General features: G+C 50.3%; 1 protein-coding gene across 1 annotated transcript in view; it reads left to right on the forward strand.

The window, feature by feature from the left end:
• Nucleotides 1-22,551, forward strand: part of UMODL1 (uromodulin like 1) — a gene marked incomplete at its 5' end in the record, with an annotated part of 55,026 nt that extends 32,475 nt beyond the window's left edge. Inside the window, 14 exon segments of the mRNA XM_080938339.1 lie at nt 236-338; nt 340-386; nt 389-679; nt 2,001-2,258; nt 3,547-3,659; nt 6,149-6,362; nt 6,885-7,019; nt 8,263-8,582; nt 10,153-10,298; nt 10,762-10,998; nt 11,183-11,342; nt 14,471-14,549; nt 20,990-21,195; nt 22,074-22,551. Of these exon segments, the coding sequence (XP_080794465.1) occupies nt 236-338; nt 340-386; nt 389-679; nt 2,001-2,258; nt 3,547-3,659; nt 6,149-6,362; nt 6,885-7,019; nt 8,263-8,582; nt 10,153-10,298; nt 10,762-10,998; nt 11,183-11,342; nt 14,471-14,549; nt 20,990-21,171 (2,285 nt within the window). The 3' untranslated portion in view covers nt 21,172-21,195; nt 22,074-22,551.
• Between the last annotated feature and the right edge of the window lie 361 nt (nt 22,552-22,912).

Below are 22,912 nucleotides of genomic sequence, written 5' to 3' on the forward strand. Positions count from 1 at the left end.
CCCTAGAGATGGAGATACAGGGCATTGGGAGCTGCCTATTGAATCTGGGGGACCGAACTTGTTTCTTCTTGGAAGAGGAGCAAGTGCTCTTGGCTGCTAAGTCATCTCTCCAGACTCACAAGGGGGGTCAAGGACATCTTTCTGCAATGCAGTGTCTTTCTCTAGGGGTGGCTTTTGCTTGTGGGGAGACTCTGATGGCTGTTTCTGGCATCTGACAGTGGATGTATCTTACCAGGTGACATGGTGACTCCCACGGGAGATGGACCGTCTGCAACAACGAAGGTCACAGCCCCAGCTGTTAGTATGGGAATAACAGACTTCGGCCCAGAGACTTTACTTGTCACCAGGTTCTAAGCGCCCAAGGAGCACCTCAGCAGGAGGCCACACCTGACCCCAGGGCCTTCATCTAGGAGAGACAGTGGCAGCACAGTCAGGCAGTATAGCACAGGACAAAGTGTGAGGGTGCCCAATGTGACCCTGGCCCCGAACATCACTAGAGAGTCGCAGGAATACATCACCAAAGACCCACCCTTCCTGACCGCTAGACCTACGGGCTATGTTGTGTGGCATCCCAGTCCCACTTGGGAGACACCTCTGAACTCCACAAGATGGCAGAATGAAGACCTTCGACCTTCCTCTTACCCGGGCCCACCATCGGTCCCAGAGACCCCTGCCTGTGGTGAGTCATCTGGGGGGCAGGGACCCCAGCTGGAACCTCAGCCCGTGTAAGCCCTGATGTCAGACTTGCCAGAAACGTAGGCTGTGCTTTCTCATCTCGAACACATGTGGGTTCAGACAGAAGAGTGTGGCCCTCCTCGGCAGCAGGCGTCTGGTCTAGTCAGAAGCAAGGCTCCTTTTTTATCTCTGCCTCTCTTTTCCTATGAACCCCTGGCTTTCAACAGTTGAGGTAGAAGATGTGCAGGAGGGAGGGGGGACTTTCGGCAGCCCCTTCCCATAATCCCAATCAGCACTGCACCCTCACTCGTCACCGGTGTTATAGCATCCCAGATTCCTGCCGACCCCGTTACACCCTCTCGCTCTTCCTCACCCCAGCCACATTAAACCTCTAGTGCTTATACAGCCCGAAGTCTCCCAGCCTTCAGTGCCCACCCATGTGTACTTCAGCTTTCTATAAAGTCACAGCTGAACTGCAACCCCCAGCTGGTCCAGGCCATACACAAAGGGTTTAGCTTGTCCCCAGGTCTAAACGCCCAGGAATAAATGACCCTTCCAACCAGCATGTGGGCTGAGGCGCATGAGGCCTAGCTGACAGCACCCCCTGCCCCTTGGTCAACTTACCATGCTGGTTCCGCTGTGGATTTCTCCCAAACTGAGCCACCGTCAGGGGTGAACTCCTTCTTTGCGTCCTCTGAGGCACAACAAGGATTCTAGGGACCCTGCTCACCAACTCACGTGCACCAGGATTATCCCACAGGAGTCAGAGACTTCCCTGTCAGAGGGACTATTGAGCCAGCAACATCAATGGCTGCCCTAGGACACCTGAAAAGGGTTAGGCTAGACCACCTTGTAGAGGAGCCACCCAGAACCTGAAGAGGAAGAGTGGTTTGAGGCAGCCTAGGACCCCAGGGCTAGGTATGAACTATCCCCTGGAACGAAATATCCTGGGAACCAATTCCTGTTGTCACAACACAGGGCTTCCACTAAGAAGCCAAGTTAAGGGTCCAGCAAGGTCCCCTGCACAGGGGTACTGTCTCTGTGAGGGGGTTATGACAGTTGGCTGGCAACACACACATACACACACACACACATACACACACACATACACACACACACACACATACACACATACACACACACATACACACACATACACACATACACACACATACACACACACACATACACACACACACACACACACACACACACGCACACTGTGCTTTATGAGTATTATACTTTGGGCCTTCGGAAGTTCTTTTCTTATCCCTCAATGCAGGAGGATCAATGTTAATGCCAATGTTTCCTGTCCCACTTCCCAGTTCCTGGACCCATTGGGAAGATCACAGTCTCTAACGTGACCAGTACCAGCTTCTCCCTCAAGTGGTCGGCAGACATCCGCCTCTCCCCTGCCTTCTGCCTCACATTGGTCTCTCCTCGGGGCCCAGCCATGACTATGGAGACCAAGAACAATAATGTGACGTTGTCAGGTCTAGAACCCGGAACCTTGTACCTGGTGGAGATTGTGGTTAAGGTGTGTGGGAAAGAAGGTGCCAGAACAGAGCTGAAAGTGCGGACAGGTGAGGATCTCTGGACAAACAGACAAGCATGAAAGGTTGGACAGAGAAGGACCTGCCTGTGGGGTACTGGGTGTCCATTCCCTTAGCATAGAAGCACCTGGCTCACTTTGTGAGGCCATGGTAGCACTTGAATAACATCACAGGGACCCCATTACATGGGAGACAGTCCTTCCCGCAGTTACGTAGTCAGATATCACCCCCTTTTCCTCTTCATTATTTCTTGACATGTTTTCCCAGCACATGACTGTCCTATGTGCATGATGCTGTAGGCAGTCTTCACTTTTCAGGGAGCTTCCCACACACTGGGTGCTGTGTCTAGATGTTGGGGTGATACCTAAGATGACCTATTCAGATGTGGCAAAAACAGCTTGTGGCCATTCTGGGGGAGAGGGCGTTTGGTGGTTTGCATGGTCAGGCAGGGAAAGCTCTTGATTCTGAGCCAAGCCAGGACCTCTGAAGATCTCCTTCACTCTAGAAGGAAGGAGCTGTAATGGCTGTGTGGCCCTTAAGATGAGTCTAATGTCTGCTCTAACCAATTCCCTCCTTGTCACTATGGCTCTTGCATCAAGTTGCGTGTGCCACTGGCCATGGTTCTGGCCCCTGGGTATAATGACAACAGTGTCCCCTCCAAGAACATGGGGTTTGGGGCTCATCAGGAATGGTAGTGGGACAGCTTTATGCTTTGTCTTAGGACTGAGTGAGGTTCTCTTGGGAGGTGCGCTTGAAGTTACCAGGGGGAGAAGGTTGTCATGCCCACTTGATGTCCCAGGCCCCTTACATGGAGCAGGCGTGCCACAGACGTTTGGAGGAGGGGTTAAATGCGAGTGAAGACTGACATGTCAGAAGCCAGGATGTGACTGGAAACATTCCAGATTATGCTCACGTTCCATGTGTTTCTAGAAGCCCCAAAGCGCACAGAGTCACAGAGAATAGGCCAGGTCCAAGTGGGACCACCGTTAGACTTCAGAGAGGTACAGCCACAGTGTGGGAAAGGAGCTAACTGAACAAGGCCCCCAGTGAGGCACAGGCTCTGAGAAGAGGCTTGGTATCCAGCTATTCCAGGTCTCAAACGGTCCTTGTTTGCCAATCATCTCCCCGGCTTGTGGTGAAGCCTCAAGGGAGGCCAGCTGCATGCGGTTCCGCATCCTCTGCAGCCGTGGTGGGCCATGTCTGTGGGCAGCAAGCAGTCACTATTCCTTCTTTGGAACCAGGACAGCTCTGATGATCCTGTAGGCAGCAGGGACACTAAAGTGACAGTCTGTGACCTAATGCCTGCTACATCCTGCAGTGGCCCAGAAACTTGCTGGTACAGTCCGGATCCCAAGCATGAAGTATTCGGAATCCCTCCTCAATGCCAGCAGCAGTGAGCATCAAGAGTTCGTACAGTTGTTCTTCAAAATGGTGAGTTGGCATGGTCAGCCCTACTCCCCGGAAGAAGGCAGAGGGATTCTAGATGCTTCCAACTAGGAATCTTATGGATGACCTGTTTCTGGGGGAAGCTGGGCCAGACTCCAGCAGATCTGAGCATCCCAAACTGTCTGGCTGAGGCCTGCCTAGAAGCAGAAGCCACACCCCTGTGCATCTTGTTTCATGTTCCCGTGGAGCAGAAAGCTCTACCTATATCTAACAAAGTGCTTAATCAGGATTAATCCCAGCAACTCAAGAATCGGAGGCAGGAGGGTCCCAAGTTCAAGGTCTGTATGTGCTACAGAGAAAGCTCAAGGCTAGCCTGGGAGACTTAGGGAAACTTGCTTCGAAATTTATAAAGTAGATAATTAAGTGTGTCACAGTGTTTGCCTAGAATTCACCAGACCCTAGGTTCAGCCTCCTGTAATATGTATGTACTAAATGCATGTGGGCATGCACACACACACACACACACACACACACACACACACGAACATTTAAGAGTTGAGCTCCATTTCAGATAGTGTGACAGTCTTAAGTATTAAATCCAGTGGTCTATATTTTCTGCAAATATCTGTCGCTACCACAACCATCCAATTTCAGAATGTTTAATTACCCTCAGTGGAAACCCTGTGCCCATTCCACGTTACTTCCACCTCTGCCTCTCCCCCAGACCCAGCCCTAGGTTGCATAACTTTTTAAAGTATAGATAAAACACGTATAATCTAGAGATCTTATTTATCTGGTGGAAATTTCAACCTAGCCAGAGACTTTTGAGTTTTAACGGGGGTGGGTGGGGGTAAGGGGGGGCTGGACAGTGCCACCTAGTGTTGGTTTGATTAAAACGCTGTTATGGCCAAGAAGCAAGTTGGGGAGGAAAGGGTTTATTCAGCTTATACTTCCACATTGCTGTTCATCACCAAAGGATGTCAGGACTGGAACTCAAGCAGGTCAGGAAGCAGGAGCTGATGCAGAGGCCATGGAGGGATGTTACTTACTGGCTTGCTGGTTCAACCCCCTTAATCACTAGTTGAGAAAATGCCTTACAGCTGGATCTCATGGAGGCATTTCCTCAACTGAGGCTCCTTTCTCTGTGATAACTCCAGCTTGTGTCGAGTTGACACAAAACCAGCCAGTACAAGTCCTCAGAGGTGACAGATAACATGTGTCCCCTCTCTTTAGCAAATGATGGTGTATATAACAACACAGATGTCGAGCCCCTTCTCCACTTTGATGGCCAAACCCCAGCAACTCCAGCCCTGTCCCCAGTTTCTAGATTAGCCTCTCCCTTTAAAACTGTTTTCTCCTTGGCCCATTTTTGAACACAGTTGCTTTACTTGTCTAGTGTCCTGGGGCAGAAAACAATTGTGTACCATATACACAAGATACCAAGCCTAGCTCTGGAGGTGGTGGACTAAAGGCTCATCGTTTCCTAGCAGGTTTCTAGAGCTTTGCCTGGAAGTCACTTTGAAATGGTGACGTTTCAATGGTGACCCAACGCTTTGGCAGATCTGTCTAAGGAAATCAGGGGAGAGGGCTGAGAATCAGGAGTCCCCAAGATAAGCATAGTGGCTTTCTGAGTGAGCCAACCAAGGCTGGCAGGGGTGGGGTTGGTGATGCCTAGGACTGAGCCACCCAAAGGCAACAGGTGTGGGGGTTGGCGATACCAAGCCTCTGATGGGGAATAATAGGGTTCTCTGCCTTGGGTGTCCTAGAGAAGGAAAAGGGGGGCCAGGAGGTTATGCTGTGGGGCACTGCCCCCTCCCCAAAATGGGTTTCTCTGAGAGTCCCTTGAGGAGCCCCTTCCAGGGTAATTTGAATCGAATGAACTGTTAAGGCTTATTATAAGACTACATGTCTTTGACTGTGTTGGGCTGGATCAGAACGATGTAGTTCATGTCATGTGAGTGTGCACTAAAACACAGAGGACGAAAGTGAGCCTTTCAGAGGCAGGAACCATGTGTGTGTCCTGACAGGGCTGTCTGCTGGAGAAGCTCCTTCAGAAGTAGCCAGGGAACAGGTGGAGAGGAAGAAGAGGGGAGGAGGCAAGGGTATGTTCTGAAGCATTAGAGGCAAAGAAACGTTCTAGAAAAACGAAGGGAGTAGGCAGTCTTCTTCCTCAGGACCATCCATTCACCCAGCCTCTCCTTACCTCGGAGCTAAGAGCAGCCGACTGTTAGCTGCCGTTGTGAGCGTCTGTGTGACAGGCCTGTGCTGGTGAAGTTCTGCTGGTATTGCCCCCTGTTCATCTCATAGGCAAGCTGTTGGCTGCTTGTAGTGGGAAAAGGCTCCTCGGGACATCATCTACACACAGAGACATTTGGGCTGGGCTGCAAGGGCCAAGAACTGATTTGAGACTTGGACCTTCTTGCCACAAACCTGTCCTGGCTGCCAGGCCGAAAATACCAGGGACTATCTATTCTTAGGGAAAATGGCTTGTGACCTCAGCAGGCAGCCCTTCTCACACAGCCTGTTTCTCAAAGGTGCGGGACTCTCTGCCAGCCACGCTTCGTCAGCACATGGACGAGGGCAGGATCCGAGTGGACATCATCGACATCACAAATGGCAGCGTCGTGGTGGACTTTAATTTGCTAATGACGGCAGACCTGGATGTCAGGGAGGTGTCTGCCGGCTTCCTTACTGCCCTACACAACACATCGATGCTGGAGGTGGTCAGAGGCAAAACCTTCATACAAGGTATGCCGGGGCTGCGCTCGACTCTTATCTGCCCCAATCAAAGTCAGCTGTGGCTGTTGGTTAGGAAGATATGTTCCCCATGGAGATTCCCAGGGTCCATCTGAAGCACGGAGTGGCTTCCTTGTCTTTCTTACCGCTACCATATTAGTGTTAAAAATCTAAGGGTTGAACCTTCTAAAAGTCTTAGGATGTCCCTTCCCTGTCACCCGGGGCTTTGGTGGGCTGAGAACACATGGGTCTTTTTGGGCAGTCATATTGTTCATGAAGAGATCCTAGCAAATGTACCGTGAAGAAAGCAGGGAGTGATGGGAAATTTAGACTCCTCCTCCTCAGATGTGAAGAAAAATGACAATTGGCCCTGAGCCTGCCACATTGGTGTATCCTGCTGTCTGGATACATGTCCACCTTGCCTCCTGAGACGTACTGTCCCAGCAGGTCTGTGCATGCAGCTGGAGGCACTGCCCACCCCAGGGCCGCTTGCTGGCCCATCATGGCTTCTGTTCTTCTCTCAATACTTTCCAGATTACGATGAGTGTGACATGAGGGAGGACGACTGTGCCCCTGGAACATGCAGGAACACCTTTGGGTCTTTTACATGCAGCTGTGATGGGGGAGGACCTGACTCACAGGTGGAATATTCTGGAAGATCCTGTGATGGTAAATTTCATAAGCCTTTTCTGGGACATGGTCTCTTCATCTCTCCTAAGGATGCTCATTCCTAAGGGGAAAAGAAAGAAGGGCCTTTGTCCAAAGGAAGTTGGCATATTTTTTAATGATCTAGACATGTTTTATGTATGTGCATGTGCACATATGTGTGTGCACATGTATACATGTATGTATGCATGTCCATACATGTACGGTATATATATGTGTATATATATATTGCATATACATGTAGGGTATGTATTGTGTATGTGTTTGGTGTGGTGTATTGTGTGTATGCATGTACTGTGTGTATGTGCATATGTGTGTATTTGCATGTCCATGTATGTAGGGTATATATGCATATACATAAAGGTATGTGTTGTGTATGTATTTGGTATGGCATATTATGTATTTGTGCTCGTGTAAGGTGTATATATGTGCATGTATATGTATGTATGTACTGCTTGTGTGTGTATATGTAGGATGCATGTGTGTGTGTATGTATATGTGTAGGGTCTGTGTGTGTGTATGTATATGTGTAGGGTCTGTGTGTGTGTGTATGTATATGTGTAGGGTCTGTGTGTTTGTGTGTGTATATATATGTGTAGGGTGTGTGTGTGTGTGTGTATGTGTGTGTGTGTGTTATCTGTGTGTACCTGGCTCTCCCTCTTCTTTTATATGTGTCCAGGGGAGGGAGATACCATCTGTATAAGTAAACAGTGCCTGGGACAGGGGACCTGCTTTGCCCACTTTGCCTGGAGGAAACAGAGTATGAAGAAGTTCTATGTTGGAGCTGGTCATTAGGGTCAGCTAAGCCAGCACCTGCCATTGGGGTACAAGCATGCAGTTAGGACAGGCTGAAACGGGGGAGCCTGCAGAAACGGGTGATAGAGAGAGACATGCTGCCCAGGAATGTGGGTGACCTTTCCAGGGTTCCCTGGATGTTACAAAGGTGTGAGCTCGGGGTCAAGAAGGAAGCCAGGGCAGGAGCAAGGGGTGCAGGCTCCTGAGGGAACACCTTTGGACAGTGCTTGGAGATATTCCTCAGAGACTCTGGGGCAGCTTACTTGCTCATTCCTGCCTAGCACATCTATGGCACTTGAGGACCAAAGAAAACCAAATAGCCTGGTCTGTGCAAAGTGTGGCTGGAGCTGGCAGCTCCTGGGTATGGCTGCCTTGTTGCACAGAGGTCTGCTCTGTTCCTTCAAGCCCCAGACAGCCTCATCCTGAGCCCTTGTCTCCTTGGAACCTGCAGGTGGCTCTTCTGGCAACACCACCCAGCCCCCAGGCTCAGAGTGGCTCCCTACCCCAGCAGGAAGTAGGGGTGCCCCTGTGCCAGATGCCAGCCCCACACCCCAGGACCTGCCCCTGAGGCTGAACCTGACAGACGCCGTTAGTGTGTCCTGTGAGATCGAGATGGTGGTCATCTCCATCCGGAAGAGCTTTCTGCAGCAGGAGGCCATACCCGAGGCCTCCCTGTACCTGGGAGAGCCGTCCTGCAACGTGAGCCGAAGCAACAGCACACATGTGTTCCTGGTGGCTGGCTGGGGCCAGTGTGGGACCCTCATGCAGAGCGTGAGTACATGTGACTGCGAGCCACACACTGGGAGGGATCTCAGTATGAGGAGGGTTTGCCTCTGGTAGGGAGACCAGGGGGGGCTCTTCACTCCTGGGCCTCTGACGTCTAAGCCAGAGACCCCGAAGGAGGAAGTCAGACAGGCCCATGTCACAGTTGGCACATTGGAATCCTACAGCGGGCACAAGACCCACACTGCAGAACTCTTCGGGTGCAAAGGGCCCGGGGTTGGCCAGGGTCAGGGTTTAAAAGAGTGTGCTCTGCCCAAGCAGGATGAAACAGCAAGGTAGGAAAGGTGGGAACATGTGTGTGTGTGAATGTATATGTCTATGCATGTGCAAGTACACAGGTGTACACATTTATGCATAGGCATGTATGAGTATACATGTGTGCCAGTCTGGTTTCTGTCACTGTGACAAAATATCTGAGGCAAATCAACTTAAGGGAGGGAAAGGTTTATTTTGGCTCACACTCAGAGGTTTTAGTTCTGAGTCCATGGTTGGTGGACTCTGTTGCTCTGGGTTGAAGATCATGATGTAGCAAAACTGCTCACCTTGTGGTGGTGGCCAGAAGTGGGGGAGGCAGAGAGGGGGAGGAGCAAAGAGGGAGAGAAGAGGGGAGGGAGAAAAGGAGTGGGGAGGGGGAAAATGAGGAGAAAGAGGGGATGGGGAAGGCAAATGGAGTGGGAAGAAAGAGGGAAAGAAGAAAGAAAGAAGAGAGGGAAGTGAGGAAAGGGAGAGGGAAGAGGAGGAAGAAAAAAGGGAGAGGAGGGGAAGGAGAAAGGGGGTGGGGAGGAGGGAGAAAAGAGAGAGATAGAGCAAGAGAGATTGAATAGAGAGAGAAAAGGGAAAGGAGGGACAGAGGGAGGGAGGGAAGGAGAGAGAGAGAGAGAGAGAGAGAGAGAGAGAGAGAGAGCACATGTACTAAGATCCAAGCATTTTGTTGAGCCCCACCCCCACCCCAAGGCCCCACTTCCTAGTGGTCCACAAATGAGCAGCCACTGTGAGAGACCCAACACAGCCCCAGCAGCCCCTCATGAGCTCCCGTGTCTAAGGAACATTCACTAGGATGCCAACTGTAAGAGCAGTAGCTGTGGCAAGTGCTCAGGTGCCCTCTGCATGCCAAGCTGTTCCCAGGGAGTCGCTACCTCTTCACAGGGACCGAATGCAGGAACCGGCAGATGGCAGGTTAGGGTCACCTCAGTTCTCGGAGGCAGATATCTGATTTGACAGTTCAGTCCAGCTGCGTTTGGGGAACGGAACGCTAAGAGAAAAGGGAACACCATTGATTGGAGACAGTATGACGTAGTTGGGTATAGGTTGAACCAAGGTTGGTGCCATATATGTGATTGGAAGGCTGTTCTCCTTTGGGTGTGTAGATTAGGAACTAGAGAGGGGTAGACATCAATGCCTAATATAAACATCTCCAGCAGGTGACATCGGGGAGACACTTGTCAGGATTTTTCCACTTCTGGGGATCAATCCTACAGTTCCTGGAAAATAGCTGCATTTGGGGCCAGGTCACCCTCAGGCCCAGGAGATCACTTACATCCCATTTGTTTGTGATTAGAACATGACTACCACAGTGGTGAAGACCACGCTGAGGAATGACCTGTCCCCAGAGGGTGTCATCCACCACCTGCAGATCCTCAGTCCCATCCACTGTGCCTTCCAGAATGACCTGCTGACTTCCTCGGGCTACACCCCACAGTGGGGGTGAGTTGATGGGGGGAGGGGCCTGCCTGGCACCCACACAGCTTGGGCTGCCTCCAGCACCTCTGCTTGAGGACTTTTGGGGGTGCCAATCCTCTGAAGGCTTTCCTGAGTCTGACTATACAAGTGGACAGGACTTGTGCTACCTGCCAGCTCCCCTGTTTCTGTCCCCGGTCCTTTGTAGGGTTAAGTGGGGAAGATCAGATACCCTCTCTGTGGCCAATCAGCAACAGCTTCTAGGCAGCAGCCTTGAGCTCCTCAGATCTACCACCTCCATCATGACCCCCTCTCTCTAGGGCAACCTCCCACACAGAGAGGGGTTGGCTCCTTGCCACAGCCAGCTGTGCACGTATCGCCTCTTGTCACCTGGGGGGTCTTCCTTGACTTCTGTGCCTCCCAGAATTACCTTGGTGGGGCATAAGGAAGGACTGCATCGAACAGGTTTCTCAGAGCCTCTCCCTGACAGGGTCTACACCGTCATTGAAGACCTCCACGGTACCGGAAACTTTGTCACGGAAATGCAGTTGTTCATTGGCGATTCTCCCATACCTCAGAACTATAGTGTGTCTGCCAGCGATGAGATCAAGATTGAGGTGGGGCTTCACAGGCAGAAGAGCAGTCTGAAGGTCGTACTGACGGAGTGCTGGGCCACCCCCTCCAGCAACGCCAAGGACCCGGTCACCTTCGGCTTCATCAACAACAGGTAGAGGTCACGCCGCCTTGCCCAGTCCCATTGCCTAATTGAACCCGTTAGAATCCAGGGAAACTCTGAGTGACCTGGTGCTAGATGAGGCAGCACCCTGTGAGACTCCCAAGGAGGCTGTAGGATGCCTGTGAGAGGCAGATGCTCACAAGAACCGTGCCTGACTTAAGGCTCCTTCCCTCAGCTGCCCTGTTCCCAACACCTACACCAGTGTGATCCAGAATGGCAACTCCAGCAAGGCCCAGTTCAAGCTGAGAATCTTCTCCTTCATCAACAACTCCATTGTCTATCTGCACTGCAAGCTGAGAGTGTGCATGGAGAGCCCCAGGAACTCGTGCAGGATAGTAAGCGCGGCCTCCATCTTCCCGGGGGAGGGGCTTTCCTGCTGGGTAGAGGAGCGGCCCCATGCAGGGGAACACAGTGTGTGCGTGCGTGTGCGTATGCGTGTGTGTGTGCTCAGAAGCATGCAGCTTAAAAGGAGGGCCCAGGACAGGGAGTGGCATGTTGTGGGTGTGTTGATACAGGCCAAACATGTTTTTCCTGGGTTTCTGCTGTTAACTGTTTGGTCAGCATGCAAAGAAATGAGTGTCAGGGTGACATTTTCATATGTATTGATTATTATGCTTTGTTCTTATTTGTCCCATCTCCCCTTCCTCCCCATATGGTCCAGTTTTCTGCTTGCATCATACATACACACCTACATGCATATATACATTTACATACATTCGCACACATATACATGTATAAACATATACCCACATGTCTCAGACATACAACACACATATACATGCATACATTTACACACATACATATAGAAACACATAAATGCACATATACATCATACATATATAACAACTCAGACATACTACACATACACACACACACATATATATATACACAAGCATAAATTCACACATACACATACATACATATATATACAAACACACATGCAACATCCTCATATATACATACACATACAAACATACTTGTACACACATATACACATATATACAAACATACATGCACACATACATACCACACACATGCATGTGCACACACACATATACATACACACACACATTTAACTCCCTCTTGTCCCTTCTTCCCTTCAGACCTCTTGCAGCCATTCCTGAGCTTTCTCTTCCTGTTTGATTTCTATTGTTGTGATCAAATTCGTGACCAATAGAAACTTGGGGAGGAAAAGATTTATTTTAACTTACAGGTAATAACTCATCATCAAAAGAAGCCAGTTCAGGAGCTCGAATAATGGTGGGTTGCTTCTCACTGTTTTGCTGCCCCTGGGTTGTTCAGACCTAGGAATGGCACCGCCCACAGTGGGCTGAGCTTTTCTATATTAAATAGCAAGAAGAAACTGTCCCACAGATATGCCCACAGGACAATCCAATCAAGGCGAGCCTTCAATTGAGGTTCTCTCTTGCTAGGTGTGTCAAGTTGACAACAAAACTAACCAGTCATGTCATCCCACCCCCAATCAGCTATGGTAGCGTTCCCCTCCAATGACATTAAAGATTATGTGTAAAACATTACTTTAACCTAATGCCATTTTGGTGAAATGAGCATCAGCTGCTCTCGGCCTCCATAGCAGCTCTTTCTCTTCTTGTGCGCAGCATTTACATAGAGTTTATGAATAATCTGCTTCTTCATCCAGACTACACTCCTCTTTTGGGAGATGTGCTTGCTACTATACCCATCTCCAACGGTGACAGACTGGAACTCTGGGGTCTTTCCAAGCCTTTGGCCATTAGCAGGGTGTGGCTAAGAGACACCTTGCCAGATAATTCAGCCATCCTGCTCCCTCACACAGGGGCTCCTCCTGCAGGCACAGCTGACTCCCCAGGATACTCAGGGAGGGGGAATGCTCCAGTTTGTGTGGGGAGCCATGAGTCCTCAGAAGCATGGGCTAGTGATTACAGCAATGTTGTCTCTTCAGGGACCACTGCTGCCTCTTAAGTCTTTGCAACCTGACCCTGACCTCACTCCTCTCCCCAACCCAGTCCCTTTAGGTTCCAATCATTTCCAAAGCCACTACAACTGGGCCATTAAAGTATTAGAAACACTACTGAGTGAGCCAGGAATTCACAGCTCGCAGTAGACTCTGCCATGGCCTTACCCAGCCTCTTGTGGCCTTGCCATTCCCTGATTTTTTATGTGCCCAGATCCCTGTTTTAGGTCTCACCTCCAGGGATTAGAGACAGAACCTGCTCATCTTTTTAAATAAGGTCAACTGGCCGGTTCTGTGTAAACTTGGCCCAGGCTGTAGTAATTTGAGAAGAGGGAACCTCAACTGAGAATGCCTCTGAGAGATCGGGCTGTAGACAAACCTGGAGGGCATTTTCTTAGTTAGTGATTGACAGGGGAGGCCCAGCCCACTGTGGGTGGTGCTGTGCCTAGGCTCCCAGTCCTGGGTTCTATAAGAATGCAGGCTGAGGAAGCCTTGTGGAGCACGCCAGTAAGCAGTGCTCCTCCACGACCTCTGCATCAACTCCTGGCTTCAGGTTCCTGTTTGGTTTGAGTTCTTGCTCTGGCTTCCCTCAGTGGACTGTGACTCTGGGTATGTAAGCCAAATTGACCCTTTCCTTCTCTACTTGCTTTTGGTCATGGTGTTTCGTCGCAGCGATAGAAACCCTAACTAAGATGGTCAGGATTAGAAAACTGGGTTAGGGTGCCAACTTTTTCTTGGAAGACCGTGGTGTGTGCTAGGTATACAGAAAGAGGACTGCACCATACCAATGAGTCAGGCAGTGAATTTGAAGGCCTGGCTGAGCCCTTGGAGGACACAGTAGGAACTCTGGGTTGTGCGGTTAAAGTATGGTCCTAGGGAAGGCTTAGAGGCTCATATTTCTGCCATCTTTCCTCTCTGTGTACCTACTATGTGTCTCTCATGCTCTAGGTGGTGCCCTGGTTTATTTACGTCAAGTCAACACAAGCTAGAGCTGTTTAGAAGAGGGAAATGCCTACATCTGATTCCTTGTACGCAACTCTGTAGGGCATTTGCTTGATTCATGATTGATGTGGGAGGGGCCAGCCCATTTAGGCCAGTGCGCCCCTGGGCATGTGGTCCAGGCTGTATAAATAAGCAGGCTGAGCAAGCCTCGGGGAACAAGCCAATAGGCAGCATTCCTTCATGGCCTCTGCTTCAGCTCCTGCTTCTATTCTTGACTTCCCTCAGTAGACTGTGACCCAAGATAGGTCAAGCAGACAAAATCTTTTTCCCCCCAAAGCTGTGTTTTCCCCTGGTGTTTCATCTCAGGATTAGAAACCCTAAGACAGGCGGTGTCCCACCAGAGCCCTGTTAAGGCCCCCTGTTCCCACATCTAGACTCACCCATAATGGCTCAACACCCTGTTCTAGAGGACCAAACAATCCAGGTCAGATGGGGAAAACCCAAGACAGGGAGTTTATGCTCTGAAAGAACCATGAGACTAAAGTGAGGTTTCTCTTTTCAAAACAGAGTTGCAATGACTTCCGGCTACTGAGAAGCAATGAAGCTATGCACCAGATGACCTGGGGGCCCCTCCATCGGTCTGAAGGTGAGTCCTCTGGGTTTCAATGGCAAGGAAACTATTCCAGTGTTGCTTGCAAAGTACCTGTTTGAAATATGGGGCTTTAAAGATTTTTTTTTCCTAAAAGACTCACAGCAGTGGCTAAAATTTCCCTCAAGACTCTTATGGTGTGTGGTTAGAGGACAGGGTTTGTCCCTCTTGGCCACCCTGAGAGGTAGGATTGACTTCTTGTGGCAGTGCTTGGGGAAGAATCCTAGCTCGCAGAAGTCCAGAGCATTGGGTTGTAGGATGCTGCGACGGAAGTCCAAGGAAGCTGAGAAGGTCTTTGACCCTGAGTAAACCTGTCAACTGGATGCAAAGAGAAAGGACCCAGACTGTGAACAGACAGCTGGAGAGTGTGTGCATGTGTGCATTCACAAATGCACACACACATGCATGTGTACACATGTGTAATTGCACAGCTGCATGAAAAAGCTGTTTAATTCAGAAGATGAACAATTCAGAAAGATGAACACAAAAGACCTTCAGTTTCCCTGAGTATGAAGGCCTATCAGAAGACTATATTGACATATTTTCAGGATCAACTTTCCAAACATATTTTCCTCCTCTATATGATCTAATTATTTGGGGAAAGTAGGGAATCTGTGTGCTTTGGGTACCGAAACTGAAGTTTCTATGCCTCCTAGTTTCTTCCTCCTCTCTATAGAAGGAGAGTTTGACGGTTTCACTGACACATGGTGGCCTTGAGTAAAAACCAAGGCTCTCAACCTCCTGGGCAGCCGAGTATGGCTGGGGAAGTCAATTCTGGCCAGTGGGAGAGGAAAGAAAGCACTGGACCCACCTAAAGGGCCACTCTGTCCTACCCCTGACTACTTCCTTCCTTCTTGTACCCCAATGTCATCGCATCTTTGTGCCAGAAAGAAATTTAAGCTTTTTTCACTGCTTGGGCTTGTTTTTTCTTTGTTGTTTTTCCTCCTAACCTTGACAATCTCGTGCCTCTGTATTTTCTTGTGCTACAGTTCCTGGGGTTCATGCAGGCTGGGAGCTGAGGTTAGGCTCAGGTGGATCTGGGTTTCTGATAAGTGAGCAAGCTGGCTGCCATTTCTCAACTCTTGCTTTGCATACAGGCATTGGGAAAATAGTCTTAGGTACAATCGCCAAGGATACCCCAACACATGCACACGCACATGCACACGCGCGCGCGCACGCACACACACACACACACACACACACACACACACACACACAAGAGTGCTCCAGACCCTGGTAGGGGTCCACAAATGATTGCCGACCTAGGTTCTGAGACCCAGGTGGGGATCCTCAGGCAACTGCTGGCCTAGGTTCAGGAACCACCTGGCTTTTCTCAACTCCTCATCCTCTTAAATTGCTGAAAAGAACTGGTCAACCTGGGGCCGCAATAAGAGTCTGTATGTATTGTGCTCCCTTTAATAGAAGTGGAACCTCTTCAGTCGTTCATGGATGTCGGGGGAATGTCAAGAGTGAGAGGCACTGGACTTGGATAGGAGATCTGAGTGTGATGCTAGGCTGCTGCCTGAGCCATGTGGTCTTTGCAATATTATTGACTGTACCGGCCATCCATCCACACATCCTCTGTTCATCGTCTATCATCCACCAATCTATTTACCATCCATCAATGCATCCATCTATAACCATTCATGGATGCATTTAATCTTCACAAATCCATCCATTTACATGTTCATCTACCCATCTATCCTGTATTAGTCATCTATTCACTCACTGATCTACCCACTGTACCACACTTGCAGGCAGACAGACAGACAGACAGACAGACTTCTCTTCCTCCATCCACTATGTGTCAGAAACCTCGGTTCTCCTTTATAAGGTTTCAGTCAGAGCAAATCGCCCCGTCTACCTCCCAGGGTTGTATCTAGTGTGGAATATAGGTCCTTTGAGAGCCCCTAATCTGTGCAGCAGGCTAAATATAAAACCTGGTGAGTGTTGATCCTTTGGGGATGTTGAGCACACTATCTCTCATTCCTCATTTTCCCACTGTGAAATGGGGATATTATTTTCTACTTCAGAGCACTTCTGGATTTGAGGTGATTGTTGCTCTTTGTAACAAGTCTACCACAGGCCAGTGCAGAGAACATTGTAGTGAGTGACTGTCCTGTCTCCAAAGCTCATGATCACCCTCCTTCTCCTCACCTCACCCTCCTCCTCCTCAACCTCATCCTTCTCAACCTCATCCTTCTCAACCTCATCCTTCTCAACCTCATCCTTCTCAACCTCATCCTTCTCAACCTCACCCTCCTTCTCAACCTCACCCTCCTCCTCAACCTCACCCTCCTCCTCAACCTCACCCTCCTCCTCACCTCACCCTCCTCCTCACCTGCTCTCTTGTTGTCTTGTAGCTTTTATTCACACAACATTCTCAAACAAATGGGCAGAGAAGCCCCTCTCAGCACATGTACTGCTCTGTGGCAGGAGTAGTGTTAGTGGGAGCACTGTGGGAGCCTCCAGGGACAAGGAGAGGTCAGCAGACACGTTCCTTCCAGGTCTGGCCTCTGTCCCCACTGTCAAAGGCACTGCCCCTTCAGGGAAACATGAGCTTCACCTTGGGATCTGAGAGAATGTACGTGTACACGTGGGGAATATATGTGGGAACTGTACTGTGGTGAACTGGGTCTCGGAGGCAGAGCTGGCTGTTTGTAATCTACTTGTCTTTGTCCCCAAGGGTCAGGGCCACCTTTGTAGAAAAGGATCCCCCTCCTTCTCTTCCCCTCCCTCTCCCCTTCCCTCTCCCCCTCTCCCTCCCCCTCTCCCTCTTCCCCTCTTCCTCCCCCTCTCCCTCTCCCCCTCTTCCTCCCCATCTCCCTCTCCCTCCCCCTCCCCCTCTCCCTCTCCCTCCTCCCCCTCCCTCTCCTCCTCCCCCTCAATATGCATAAGTATATAAGTAGGATGAGCTGTGGTGACAGAACACCATGGACTTGGTGCAGTAGGACCACAGAGTTGTCTTCTCTCACAATTCTGAGATCCAGAAGCCTGAGATGGGGGTGTGGCCTGGCTCTGCTCCCTCTGAAACCTGTTGCTTATTGTCCATCCAGCCTCTTCCAAGTTCTGCAGACCGTGGCCTGGCTTTGGGTTCCCCAGCCCATAGCTATGTCTCACTGTAGCAAATCTAGAAGAAAACTAGTCCTACTGTGTGAGGGCTCAGCCTCTCCAGTGTGGCTACATCTTCACTTGTCTTCTCTGCAGCGGCCCTGTCTCCAGACAAGTCCTGCGATTCATGGATTTGGGATCCATTTAATGTATCTCTTTCCATAGTGGACAAACTTTCACACATGCTATGTGTCGGCGATTGCAGGGAATCGTGCGTTGCATGCTTTGGAGCCCGTTTGGAAATCTCCTGTGGCCATTGCTTTACTAGTTACTCGAGAACCTGCTTATTTAGCATCTCTGGGCAAAGACATGGGTAGTGTGAGATGGCTAGGGTGTGTGCAGATGTTCAGGACCGTTACCCAGGCTGCTGGGCACTTCAATACCAGGAGGGCTCGAATCTACTCTGCATGGCCCTGTTGTGCCTGGAGGGCTGGCTTCTGCTGTGTTGAGACTGTGCATATAGAGTAGGGAGGTTGTCCCTATTGCTTGAGAACTGCACGTGTACCATGTGGGAGGGCCAGTATGGTTGGTCATGTGTGTGCTAGGGGCTTGCTGGCCGTCTTCACTTTCCATTCTATAGTTAGGAGTATCCTATATGTCCACTGTCTCTGCACTTATAAGACTTTTCCCCGCTTCATGGACAGATGGGGTCTGACTGCAGGACCCACACAGGTCTCACAGTGATATTTGGAGCCTCCCGTGAACAGACGGAGGCCCCATGCCAGGGGATATACTCCTCACTGCGTCAAATTGTACAGGAGTTTGAGAACTTGCTCTCCATTTCAGGTTTACTGGTCTGGAGACAGCCTGGCCTGCAGACCCCAACCTGAGCCATGCTGCATTAGTCACCTTGGTGGTGGTGATAAGACTCCAACTGGATAGGCAACATTAGGGCAGGGACTCATTCTTCTCAAGGGCTGGCTGACTGGTCTGCCACAGTCTGTTCCACAGTGCCAACAGAGCCAGTCTCCTGCCTCTGCCTTCACATATTCAACTCACATGCCCAGACTGTGCTGGGAATAGCCTTTTCCTGGAGGCCCCTGGAGGCTGGGTTCTGGGGCCAGCTATTCTGTGTCCCTAGGAAGATAGCAGACCGGGCAGGGGAGGACCCACATTCCTGGAGAAGTCACACAGTTGCAGCTAGGGGGGTGGTACCCCACCCAGCATGTTCAGACAACAATGTTGTCTGCTTGAAGCTCTTTGCCCAGAGGGAACATCAGGACCACCATGGGGCAACTGTGCTGACAGCAACACCCCTGGGGCCACCTCCTAGAACATCTCAGTGTCCGTGTTGGGGCCCAGAAGTCCCACAGGGAAGGGAAATGGGATTTGAGTGCTACAGGCTACTCAGGCTCTTTCCTAACCAGACCTTTCGGGTATACTAAAGGTGGAGAGGGGTGGGGGTGATCATGGCTGGGGTCCATCCATGATCTCTGCTATTGATGTCCTTGATAATGTGTCCCACTCAAGCACAAAGCATTTATGGGTCCAGGCCACTGGAGGACCAGGCCACTGGAGGGCCAGGCCACTGGAGAGGGCTTAGAGTTCTGGAGGGCCAGGCTACTGGAAGTGGAGGGCAGGCCAGGGGCTGGCTGGCGATTTGAATCTTTTTTTTCTAAAATGTGAGGTATGTGTGTGTCTCCAGATGAGGACATACATCAATGTCCTCTCTGTCACTCTCTACCTTACTCTCCCAAGGCAAGGTCACTCACTGCTCCTAGGGTTTTGAGGGCAGCCAGCCCCAGTCATTCTCCTGCCTCCTTCCCTGTAGCCTTTGTGTGGGTTCTGAGAATCTGAACTTGGGTCCCTATGTTTTTCCAGCAAGCGTTTTCCTTTTTCTCTCCCAACCCTGACAATATGGGAGCACCCATCCTGCCCAACCCCAGCCTCCTCCCTAGGTTCCAGCACTGACAGACAGCCTTCTGTCTGTCTCTGCTTTGCCTGTTCTAGAGTTCTTATGAATGGGTGTCACTAACCATGGTCCCTCTGTGACCCCCCCCCCCTTACACACTGTCTCCTACCTACATGGCATTGTGACAACAGAGCTCTGTTCCGTTTGGTGGCTTGATAATATTCCATCTTATAAACCTAACATAGTGGGGCCATAGCCCTCCCACATGGAAGACTGAGTGAGGCAGGGGGATTGCTGAGACTGATGTTATCCAGTGATATTCCAGGCCAACTCCTGCTACAGTGTGAGACTGTATCTCAACCCAACTGCCCAACCGAAAGGGCAAAATTGAACAACTCCAGTGTGCATCCTGGTCGCAGCTGTCCCGTCTATTCGCATGCTGATGGATGCTGGGCCATGTTTTCACTCCTTGTGAGCCACGCTGCTATGATCATGGTGTGCAAACAGCCCTTAAATGATGTCTCCCCTCCATTCTCTGAGGTCTACACTCCCCCGGACTCAGCTGTAACTCTGGCCAGGGGCAGGCCCTGACCTCTGATGTCGATGGTGACCCCCCCACTTCCTCATGAGCCCTCCAGCTATGAAGGGACCACAGGCTCTGCACAGCCCTACCTCTGGGTAGAAGCTTAACCTTGCACACTTGCAGGCTGAGTTGCTCTCATTGGATGGGGGCCCTTGTGGCTTGAAATTTAAGCAAGGCACCATCCCACAATAATGCCAGCTACTCTCTGGCCCAGACAGTCTTGTCACCTCCATGGTTAGCCCCATGCAGCGACCACCCACTCGAGGTTTTCCTGCTGCGGATTCTGGTCACATTCCCAGTCGTTGGCCCCCTGTGGTTAGCTGTCACAAATCCCTGTAACCTGGTAAAATCAAAACTCTAGAGGCTTGTAATTTATCAGTCAGATTTATATCAGTAAATTCTCAACCCATAAAACGTCCAAAGGAAGAACTCAGAGCCAACTGATATTAACTGTCCACTTAGGCTGGACAAGTTGTCCTGTAATTATCCATCCCTTATATGATAGTCATGGCTACCTGTGGCTATTTAAAGCCACACGGATCTGTGTTGTCCTTCTCTTCCTCCATCTTCCTTCTCCGTCTTTCTGTACTCTAAAACTTTCTGCCTGCCTTCCTTTTCCACTGCCCAACCACAGGCTCTCACCCTATCTTGTGCCTGCCTCCCTTGCTGACCCACAGGTACACACAGGACTTTGCCTTGAGGACCTCAAACCAGATTCCAAGCAAGCTGATCAGAAATAGTGATTGAGCAACTCAGATCCTACGCCCACCCCCAGCCCCCACCCCCACCCCCCACTCTCAATCTAAGCACATCTTTTGTTTCTCACCAGTTTCTGGGCCAGGTGCCAGCCACACACCATTCCCCTGACCCTGGTACCCATCTCTCCTGCAGGTGCACAGGCATGTACAAAGTCCGGCCTGGGGACCGGTTACATCATTCTCCTTGTGGCAGCTGCGCTTATGGTGGTGGCAGTGGTTGGGACCCTTCTGATCTTGCGTTACCAGAGAGTAAGGCAGAAATACAATCTTCGAATTCAGTCTGACGACTTCAGCTACCAGGTGTTCTCTCAGTAGGAGACCCAGCTGACCAGGAAATGGGTAAGAGCAAGCATGTCTGATGCCACATCCTGTCTCTGTCACCTCTGGAGATGGTAGAGTGGGTTTGGCAAGGGGTAGATCTGTAACTGACAAACCTCTCCTTTCCCAATGAGCCTGAGAGCAGGGACCATTTGCAAGTCAGCAAAGAGTTCTGCCATTTACACCATGGGCCCAGGAAGCCAGAGATGGTACACTGAGCCTGGTACCCAGGGATGGTTCCCAGCCCTGTCTATGCAGTTTGCTCCCACAGAGGGCAGTGTCTGCTTACATTCTGCTAGATGCTTCCGTTCCTGGTGCTGGATTAAGATAGCTCACACAGTAGCAATACTACATAATCGCCACACTGTGTTGCTTGAGTAACACTGTCCAGAAAAGTCTGTCCACGTTTGGAGCAGACAACTTTATTTATTTGAACAGTGTGGATGTGTGTCGGGGGAGCAGGGATCAGAGACAATATACAGGAATCGGTTTCTCTCCCACCCTATGGGTTCCAGAGATTGAACTCCAGTTGTCCGGCTTGGTGCGAAGTTCTTTTCCCCACTGAGCCATCTCACCAGATCCAGGGCCACTTCAGTTTTACTTTTTTAAGACTAATTTTATTCCTCTGAGTCTGCATGTATGACTGTATACCACACGCATGCCTGGTGCCTGGGGAAGTAATAAGCCTCTATGTGAGTGCTGGGATTTGAGCTCGGGTCTTTTGCAAGAAGAACAAAACCACTGAGCCAACTCTCCACCCCTCCCCCTTTTTTAAAAAGAACACTTTGATTTCTGGTTGGTGGATCTATGGCTGCAGAGCCTGAAGATTGAGCCCCCCCCCCCCCCGTGAACTCCTTTCCTTCCCATGGACTGATCCTGTGACCACCTTCCCCACACAGAGCACCCCGTGAATAAGGTCCAGTGGCTAAATCATCGAACATTAACAGGAGTCCAACTCTGCAAGGTGGTGTGTCGGCGCTTGGGGATGAGACCTTGCAATGACAGCAAACCTCTGTCTGCCCCCAAGAGCCTGAAGACACAGAGTACCAGTCACCAGGCTGGTGACCGTCCCACTGAAGATGTGGGCTGGAAGCTGGAGTGGCCTTCATCCTCAAACCCAGCACAAAAACAGCCTCAAGTACCATGGCCTTCTAAGCTTTGACACCCAAGCTCCTCATGTGGTCCTTGTCCCCTGACAATTACACCCTCACAGATGTCTTGCAGTGCCCACGATGCTCTTTCACAAATGGATCCACCCGATAAACTCTCCGGGTGTTGTTTCCATCCACAAACACACCAACTCAGCTCTCCATTATCCGCACTCGGCTTTCACTTACTCAGCAGTGACTCACAGCCTAGAAGCATGCTAACAAGTCACGGTCATAAGATGTGCATGTACCACTCTTACATGTTTCCCGGTACATCTGTGGCCATTTTTTCATGTAATTCCATGAAGAGGAAGGTGTGTTTTTTTTCCACCACACCAACAGGGAAGGGGTGGGGAAGGTATGTACCATGCTAACTCTACTTTGTTGATTTGAAAGGCCAGAATTGGTTACACAGTTACCACCCGAGGCAATAGAGTTCTCCCTAAGGAAATTAGGATTATAACAGGGTTGTAGCTTTGAATTAATATGCTTACTTCTGTTGAGTGTGACTTGTCACTTGTACAGTTCATTTTGGGGGGAAAGTGAGTCTTTTGATTTGTTGCATATTCTTGGAGCTAAGAATGACAACC

This window comes from Micromys minutus (assembly GCF_963924665.1).
Source record: "Micromys minutus genome assembly, chromosome: 25".
NCBI lineage: Eukaryota > Metazoa > Chordata > Mammalia > Rodentia > Muridae > Micromys > Micromys minutus.